Genomic DNA, 10,065 nt, shown 5'->3' with positions numbered 1-10,065 from the left:
GTGTGAATTGTTGTAAGGTGTTTTTTGTTATGTTTTTTAGATATAGGGTCTTTCTATAAATTTTCCTATTCTCAGGGACCTCTCTATAATTTTTATCTTTATTAATATAAAAGGGTTCAAATGGGTCCTCTCTTTGTATGAACAAGACTCAAACCCTACATCCTGCTCTCTTCTTTTCTTCTACTCTCTTATCTTCTCACATGAGGTATCTATGATAAATTACATGGTATCAAAGCATTATCTGTTATAGAAAACTTGTTTTCTTCTCATCTTCTACAGCAATCTGGTTTCTTAAAGGGTGCAACACTGTAATCTGCTTGGGCTCTCATCTCTTTAGTTTTTTTCTTGGTTGTAGGACCAGTTGTTTCTTGTTTACGGGTGGCGTTTCACCTTTCAGAACATGTAGGAAGGTTGTGTTACCTTCAAAGGAAGAGTTTTTTTTTTCGGGGTTTTCTATGTCCAAAGTGTTTGATAACTATGTAAAGACCAATAGTAGTCAACCAAGTTTATACAGTAAACAAGTTTATCAGGTATGTTTGTTGTCCTCTATCTATTTGAAAAAAATGTTTCCTTGATGCTAGAAGCCTTCTGAGTTGTTTGTGTGGCTGTTTTTGCTTTGGTTTAGCTCTTTTTTTCATCTTTTATTCAATTGTTGGTGTGTTTCCTAGAAGTGTATCAGTTGTGTGATTGGTTTCGAGACCTAAAGGTGTGTTGCTAACAAATTTGTTCAGCCATGTCAGCTGATAGTTCAGTCACATCTAATCATTTTGGAGGACAAAGTAGTGCTAATAGCATGGAGAATGTTAATTTCCCAGTCTCCATCATCCTTTTTGATGGATTAAATTATTTGGAGTGGTCTAGAAGTATAAAAACATTTGTTGGAGACAAGGGAAAGTTCGCGTATCTCACTAGGAAGACCAACAAACCTATTATAGAGGGAGCTGACTTTGATAAGTGGGAACAAGAGAACTATTTAATCATGCCTTGTCTTATTTCTTCCATTCAACCTGCACTTAGAGAAAAACTTCATGTGGACTGAAACAATTAAGAAGATTTAGAAACAAGCAAAATCAATTTATTCAGGACAAAGGTAGGCATTTTGCTAGAATATATTAATTACAAGTTAAATCATCAGCCTATAAGCAAGGGGACAAATATCTTACAACCTACTATTCTTCTCTCACATATATGTGGAAAGAGTTGGACTACTATAGGACTATTGATTGAAAACACAATGATGATGCTTCTACTTATAAAAAAATACTTTCTTAAGAAAGAGTATTTGCCTTTTTGGTAAGTTTTGATTCCATGTATGAACCTATTCAAGTTCAAATTTTGGAAAACGAGGAACTCCCGGCTCTTGAAGAAGTCTTTGCTTTGATTCAAGCCGAGGAAACTAGGAAGACAAATATGAATTCTCCTAAGGGGGAGTAGGTTTCTTTCCTAAGTAAGGGTGAAAACAAGAGAGGTGATATGTGATCAAAAACTTGGTGTGTCCGGAAGCGTGTCGTTAACCACTTCAGAACACCGATTTTAATATTTATAATTTATTTTTTTAATTCTCAAACAATTACCAACGTAGTTAATGGTGAGAATGGGTCGTATCCACAGAGAAGCGAGGGAAAAATTGTTATTTACTTAAATCTGAGAAAGAGAACATAATTGAGAGTTGCAGAAACACAGAATTTAATTAATTAAACTGAAATTCATTAAAATAAAATTCAAGTGATGGAAGTGAAAAGTGTAGAAAAATAAATAAGTAACAGAAATAAATAAATAAAAGGAACAAAATAAAAAGTATGTAATCCGATCAGAGGTAGTAGTCTCCGGATCTCTCCTTTGAACATCGAACTTCTCGAACTAGGCCTTTCATCTTACTGGTTGAATTTCAGATCTGTAGAAAAGAAAACAAAAATCAAACTGAATGAAAGTAAATTGCAGAAAGGTAAAAAATGAAACTGGAAATGAAAGAACATAAATTAAATCTAAGACTAATGGTTGGGATCCGAATCCAGAGGTGGCAATAGTGCCTTAGGCGAACTGCAAGCAAGAACCCCTCATCTTTCCTGGGCGTCCACCTCTTCCTCTACCCTTGAACTTCTCAAGATCAGCCTTGCGACTTACCTGAGAGCAGAATCCAACCCTTTCTCAGGACCCCTTGGGGCCTTTCTATAGAGAAGGGTGGATAAAACTAGGATTAGAGAGAAAGAGGGGGGCGACAACTTAGTTTAACAAAAATATGGGCGCCCTAGGGTTTAGAATGAAGGGTTAGGATGGTTCTAAGGTGATCCTAAGGCTGATAAGAGAAAGAGAGGGCGCCCAATATTATGTAGGGTTGAGATTTGGGCGCCTAGGGCTAAAAGGTGGAGATTAAAAGGAGTGGGTGGCGCCCTAGAGTGGATGGCTGATATAGAGAATGGAATAAAGGGCTGAGATCTAGTGGCTAAAGGCTAAATGGTGAGGAATAGAAGTTAGGTGGCACCTTAGGGTTAGTATGCTAACAAGAGGGTGCCCTAGAATGAATGGTGGAGATTAGAAGGGATGGAAGGTGAGGATTTAGCAGTTAGGAGCGGCTAGGGTTTGTTAGAGATGAAAAGAAGGAATGGGGAGGTGCCCTAGGGTTTGCTAGGGAGAGGGGAGTATGCTAATACAATAGGAGGAGCACCATTCTAGGTTTAGCAGATAGGAGGCGCCCTCCTATACTCAATTTTTCACAAAAACACCCCTCTCTCAGCTGGACTTCACACTAGCTTCCCAAAAACTGCATTTCACCCAAGAAACTTCCCCATTTTTCCACAAAATTTGCATAGAAACCCTCAAAGGTCACAATATTGAGTTTAACTGGGAAAAGTGGATATTTTGACTATTCTAAGGCCTAAAATACCCTTGAAATGATGCCCTTAAGGCATCAAACTACAGAGTTATACACCCCCCCAACTTAAACATTGCTAGTCCCTTAGCAATGCAACCTTAAAATTACACTGAGTATGGACATCATTCCCATTGCAAGATCTTCCCTAACAAAATTAGCCAAGTATCCTGATTCCAGAATTCTCAAACTTTGTATAGATCGATATTGGGTTTAAGGGGTAAAATTGTCTTGTTTTGAATATTATAGAAACTTGGCTTAAAAATCTTATATACCCTTTCATTTGCGGATTGTCTCGATAAGTTGAGATTGATTTTAAAATTAGGCGGATATTCTTCTCATCAATTTTTATAGTGGATTTTTACCCCTGAACTTGATATGCACACTTATTTTTATTGCTACCTTCCATCGTTTGACGCGAATCTCAACACTTGCATTAAGTGAAGAGACTCGGTTAATAAGTGTTAGGTGATTGTTTTTGGCATTCCATTTTCTGTTTGACACGAATCTTGACACTTAACTTAGCTGAAGAGATATGGTTACTAAGTCTAGGGTGTCCATTGACCATTTTTTTTAACATTGTTCAGGGTAGTCCACTGTCTCTAACAATATGAAGAATGTTTTGTCTAATTTTTCAATCTTTCTCTTCTTATCTTTATAGGGGCAAACATGGAAGTATCTTCCAATTTCTAAACGGTTTCGACAATGTTCAAATAAGACCAATTTTGACTCCTATCACTTGTTACCAATTTCTACAAAATTCAATATTTTTCCATCAGTTCCCTCAACTTTTTCTATTTGGGAATCTCTTTTAATGGAAAAAAAAAATTAAAATTTTCAGTGAAATTTTAATTCTACATATTTAAAGGCTTAGCTTTTAATGGCATGACTAGATTGATGCAAAAAGGACTTGGGCCAAAGGGAACAATCAAGAGGGTTTTCCTGAGGGGTTTAAGGTCTACCAATTGGTCTTGAATCAAGAAAAGAAACAAAAACTCTAATCTTATAGACAACTGAAAACTATGTTAGTTTGCCTCCCAACCAGCGCTAAGTTTAACGTCTTCAGCCGTACACATTCATGCACTTCTCTCATCTACAATTCCGGACTTGCTTTCTTCCTCACACATACAGGGCTCAGATTGGGCTAACCAAGGGGTAGACAGGGCATCTAAAAGATCATCTTCTACATCCACCTTACACTCGTCTTGCCCTAGATTTGGATACTTAGAGGCACTAAAAACATTTAACTGGACTTTCTGCTCCCTAAATGAAATATCTATTTCTCCCAATTTACAGTTGATGTTTGCATTGGCCATTGCTAGAAACGCTCCTAAGATTATGAGATTATATTTTAGTTCCTCACTTGGGGTCATGTCTAGGACGATAAAATCCACTAGAAAGTGACAACCCTCTACCCTAACAATGACATCCTCAATAACACCTCGAGAAGTCTTAACTGACAGATCAATGAGTTGTAGAATTATCGGGGTAGATTTTAACTCGTCGATCTTGAACCTATCATAAATAATGGACGGAAGCAAATTTATATTGGCCTCAAGATCCAATAGGGACCAATCGGGAGTGATTCCAGAAATGACATAGCTTATGAGAGGAACACCATGATCTTTCATTTTTTGGGGAAGTTGGTTTAGGATAGCCGCACTAACATCTGCTGAGAGCATCACTTTTTGTGGGGCCGATCGTGACTCCATCTTTTGAGTACACAACTCTTTCAACTCTTTCTCCCAACAGTGAGTGCAATCGGAAAGGAAACTACAGGTTGGTTCACTATAGACTCTTCTTCTAAATTTTCCTTTCCTTTTTCTCCCCCCCCCTCCAAACTTATGGTCTTCTTGCTCATTTTCTTCTTCACTAACTCTTTTTTTCTCATACGGGTCCTCTAAAATCCTCCCACTCCTTAAGCTTGTAATAGTCTTGGTATTTTCAAGCTGAGGGTTCTTAGGAGGTGGTTGAATCTGCTGTGGAGGAAAACCTAGTGGTTGATTTCTAGGATTCACAATCGGTTGACTCGGTAGTTTCCCTACTTATCTCCTCCCCTTGGCTTCAGCTAGCTGTCCTATTTGGCTTTCTAATCTATCGATGGACTGCTACTGATTTAGAATCAGTTGTTGAAGCTACATGAATTGGTCATCAACTTTACGGGTCTGAGGAGGTTGTGGGTAAGCCTGATAAGGTTGGACCTGTTGATTTCTAGGGTACATCTACTGGAATTGACTCTGCACTTGTGGTCTTTGAAATTGTTGGGCCATGGAGTTAGATAGGTGGTAATGTTGGGACTGTGTATAGGTTTGACATGGTTGAGCCGGTTGAGTTCTAGGGCAATCATTGTACTCACAGTGAGTTTGGGCTTCAGACCATTGAGAGTGCACATCTAGCAGGGTAGTTTCTTGGACTTGGGCCCTATAAGTGAAGTTGGACTGATTTTCCCACCCGGGGTTATGTGGGCGAAAGAACGGGTTAGCATTGGATTGGAAAAATCTGTTGGCCGCATGTACTTGGTTTGGAATGATTGATTGACATGGGCTCGCCGTAGGACACTGGCTAACATGATGGGTCGGGCTTGCACAGATGAAACATGTTGGATAGGATGACAAGGTTGGGTATCAACCACTTTGTTGATGAAATGCAAGGACTTGATCAAGTCGTTGGGCCATCCCATTAATCTTATACACTTGTTAAGACACATGGTTCCAATCTATCTATGGCTCAGGTTGGAAGTAGTTTCTCATTCCACAAACTCCAGCCATTGAATTCATTTTATTTTATTTTGTTTTACCCCATTTTTCTTTTTTGTTTTTTTGAAATTTGAAATTTAAATTTTGAATTTTAATTTCAAATTTAGATTTTGAAAATTAAATTATGCAATTTAAAACCAAATTTGAATTTTTAAATTTTTTATTTTCTCTTTTTTGATTTTTATTTGAAATTTAAATTCAAATTTAGATTTTGAAATTTGAATTCCTGAAATTAAAATTAAATTTTGAATTTTTAAAATTTTTTAAGTCTTTATTTTTATTTTTTTTGAAATTTTAAATTTAAATTCAAATTTAGATTTTGAAATTTAAATTCCAAAAATTTAAATTCAAATTTGAATTTTTAAAATTTTTTTAAAAAAATGCAAGCAACTCAAACACACGACCTACGGGCTGACCTAAGGTTTCCTAAACTAGTGGTTCAATCAATGTGAATCTTCTTAGGTTCACTAGGAATTACACCACTTCCTTTGTTTAGCCAGGTAAGAGGTGGGGATGTGGGAGGCTTCCCTTGCTCTTGCAAGGACCTAATTAACCTCTTTCCTAAAACACCAATCGAAAGTTATGGAAAGTAATTACAAGCTTCTCTAAAATTCAAACACACTTTTGAACCAAATATGAGGCTCCCTAAAGGATCTTGCTATCCAAAATTTAAATTAGGGTTTAAGGTGAACCACACGTGAAATGATGGTGATTTTTGGGCCAAGGAAGGGTGATGAAATTCCCAACTTATCTTATTTAAGTTGGATTGCCCTTAAATGGATTAACAAAAAAAACACAATAAACAAAATAAATGGAATTAATTACAATGCATGAACAATTATTTCTAACATGCAATTCAGAAATTTAACATAAAATAATAAAATAAGCTAAGCAAAAGAAGCAATTAAAATAATAATAAAAAACCTAACACATTCACAACTAACAAGATAATTTCAACAATTAAATAATCCTATATGATGCATGCTCTTGCATATCAAGCCCTGAATGTTGGAACGTAAATGCAAAAATTTGAAAATATTAATTAATTTTTAATTAATTTATTTTTTTAATTCAAAAATTGAAATTGAAATTCAAATTCAGATTCAAATTAAAATTAAAATTTAAATTCAAATTTTGAAATTTAAACTCAAACTAAAAAATTTAAATAATTTCCTGTTAACAATTAATTATTCAATTAAATAACTAATTAAAGGGCAATTAAATAAAGCAACAACTAATTACAACAAACCGAAAATAAAATGATTAATTATGCTAAAAAAAATTAACAGCCACAAAAATAAATTATAACAAGAAAAATCGCTAAAAGGATTAAACAGAAAATAACAAAAAGATCATGCTACAAAAAAATAAAATAAAATAAATGAAGTGTTTTTTAAATGAACCTAATAAAATAGAAATTCACTTAAGAAATTAAAATAAAGAAAAAATAGATCTAAGAACAAAACGAAAGAAAAATAATAAAATAATTCAGATCTATATAAAAAAATTAACTAAAAATTCGAAAATCACTATTTTACCAAAAAAGAATACAAAAATAAAATGGGACAACTACACCTGGAACACAATCCAACTTCTCTTTTATTCTCTTTTCTTCCGTAGTTCGACAATGCTCTAGCACCCCACCTTTTGCTATTATGTCCTGCAAAATCAAAGATGGAAGGCCTAGCTCGAGAAGTTTGAGGGTCAAAGGAGAGATCTGAAGACAGCTACTTCTGATCGGATTACAAACTTTATTTATTTATTTATTTCTGTTATTTATTTATTTGTATGCACTTTTCACTTTCAGTAGTGTTCGGATTTTATTTTTAATGAATTCCAATTTAATTAATTAAAGCTTTGTAATTCTACAACTTCCCTTTGTGTTCTTTTATCTAGATTAAAGTTTGTAACGATTTTTCCCTTGCTTCCTTGCGGATACGACCCATTCTCACCATTTACTGCGTTTGTTATTGTTATGCGAAACGGAAAAATTTATAAATATTAAAACTAGTGTTCCGAAGTGGTTAACGACACGCTTCCGGACACACCAATATGCAAAACAAAAGTGATTTTGGTAAGAATAAATTATGGTGTACCCCTTGTAGAAGGTCTGAACACACTAAGGATTTTTGTTGGAATTTACATGGAAAACCTAAAAAGTTCCAAGAGAAGCCTAATGCAGCCAATACTATTTCAACTACACCAAATCAAGAAACCCAACAACACTCAAGTAATGGTGGCTGCTCCACTATTCAATCTATGTGGTCTACACTTAAGGAAGGTCTTTTGAGTATCATGTGTGATAAATTCAAGTAGTTTGGGTGTATTCTCAAACAATTGGAGGAAACTTCCTTTACTCCCTTCACTTCTTATGCAACAAACTCAACTACCCATGCCAATGCTTTTCATGTTTCATCCGTTTTTTCTCAATCTCCTTGGACCATTGATTTAGGAGCCACAAATCATATGATTGGTAAGTCTTCTCTTTTCTCTTCTTTTTGCGTTTTCTCTAGAAAAGATAAAGTTAAGTTTGTTGATGGCTCTTTCTCCTCTATTGCTAGATAAGGAGTTGTCTTCCTTCCTGTTGGTTTAAACCTGTCTGATGTTTACCATGTTCCAAAAATGCCCATTAATCTTCTTTCTATTAGTTGTATTACTAAGTCATTAAAATATTCTATAACTTTCTTGATTATTGTGCATTCTAAGATTTGACTTCAAGGAGGATGATTGGTAGAGGACGTATGACAGATGGACTCTACATTTTGGATTCAATGGCATCTAATTCTCATACAAGCACCAGTTTATTGAGTCAATTGAGTCTACAAAAGAGCCATTGTAATAAAGATAAGACTTATCTCTAGCATTGTAATCTTGGTCATTTGTCCTTTGCTTTGTTAAGATGTTTGTTTCTAAACTTGTTTAAGTCAGTGTCTTTGTCATTGTTAAGAATGTACTACTTGTCAATTAAGAAAATATTATAGAAGCTCATATCCTCCTATTAATAAAAGAATTGATTTTCCTTTTCACATTTTAAGGCCAAAATGCTAAAATTAAAAATTTTCAGAGACAAATGTTTAGATACGTCCAAAGTCCAAAATACTTTATAGCCATAACTACCATTCAAGAAGTGAATAGACTTTTTTCACATCTATTTTTCAAATGCCACTTTGCAAGAGTTATTTGGTGTCAAGCTCAACTTTGTATAAATCCTAGTACAATGAATGGTGAACATCTACAAGTCATTTTGGATTGGCTTTAGTCACATGGGCAATCTTTTAATGCACAATTTAGATTATATATGATCTAGGAGGCGCGCAACAAGAAGTTTCATCTAAATGAGGATGTGGATCCAGTCTCCTTGGTGGACAAAGTAAATGATATAATTGTTGACTCAAGTCTCACCCTCCATCATGATAAATTAAATGCATTATCTCTATGCCCAACAAATGAAAATCATTATCTTTTATTCACCGATGATCTTATGATCAGTGCACAGACAATGTAGGCATCGGTTTGTCATCAAACAACCTGGTGACAGGCAGGTCATTGCAGCCCAAGGGTCAATTTGTAGAGCCGTTGATAGCTATGATGAAGAACTCCATGTAGTTATCAAGGATTTGGAAGCTGCTACAGAGTTACAATGCCAATCGGTGCAAGTTTTCTTGGACGTAGGGCTGCTCATGGGTCGGGTTGGGTCGGTTTAATAGTGTTTTTTCAACTGACCTGATCTGGTTGAGTTACCTATAGACCAAACCGAAACCGACCATCTATGTAGTTATCAAGGATTTGGAAGCTGCTACAGAGTTATAATGCCAATCGATGCAAGTTTTCTTGGACATAGGACTGCTCATGGGTCGGGTTGGGTCGGTTTAGTAGTGTTTTTTCAACTGACTTGACCTGGTCGAGTTACCTATAGACAAAACCAAAACTGACATTCTATTAAGCAAAATTGACTTGGTTGGTTTGGGTTTCAACCAACTCCAAGCTTGCACAATGCACATGAAGTCAAAGTGCTAATATTATATATAATATTTTAGAATATATTTTCTGGAAATATATATTTAAACCCAAAACATATATACAAATATATCGAAATATATATTTTCTAATTTCTAAGAATATATATTTTGAAAATATATATCTGATATATTTCAGAATATATATTTTTTCAGATATATATTTATTATTTAAAACTAAAATATCTATATTTAACAGATATTTTTTCAGAATATATATTTTTTCACATAACTCGGTTCAGTTTGGTATGAAAACCGAAACCAAACCGAATTATCGGTTTGTTCATTTTTGCAATCCAAAACCGACTGGTAGTGGAGAAAAACTGACCAACTCGAATTGGGTCGGGCTAGATTGGTCGGTTTGATCGGTTTAGATTTATTTGTGAACAGCCCTACTTGGACTTTAAAGTGATAGTAAAGAAGT

General features: G+C 34.9%; 1 protein-coding gene across 1 annotated transcript; it reads right to left on the bottom strand.

Annotated features, from left to right (window-relative positions):
* Window positions 1-3,945: 3,945 nt before the first annotated feature.
* Window positions 3,946-4,581, bottom strand: LOC148845812 (uncharacterized). The gene has a single exon (XM_088955897.1). It carries the CDS (start codon window positions 4,579-4,581, stop codon window positions 3,946-3,948), a length of 636 nt encoding a protein of 211 aa, XP_088812023.1.
* Window positions 4,582-10,065: the final 5,484 nt, after the last annotated feature.

This window comes from Nelumbo lutea, chromosome 7 (assembly GCF_056320005.1).
Source record: "Nelumbo lutea isolate HS-2025 chromosome 7, American lotus-T2T, whole genome shotgun sequence".
In the NCBI taxonomy this organism is placed as follows: Eukaryota; Viridiplantae; Streptophyta; class Magnoliopsida; order Proteales; family Nelumbonaceae; genus Nelumbo; species Nelumbo lutea.
Note: the sequence above shows the minus strand (reverse complement) of the source record. Positions and strands in the feature narration are given on the sequence as shown.

Bases quoted from the DNA above. Each gene is read 5' to 3' on its own strand.
- LOC148845812 (XM_088955897.1), bottom strand. From the start codon at position 4,581: ATGGAGTCACGATCGGCCCCACAAAAAGTGATGCTCTCAGCAGATGTT.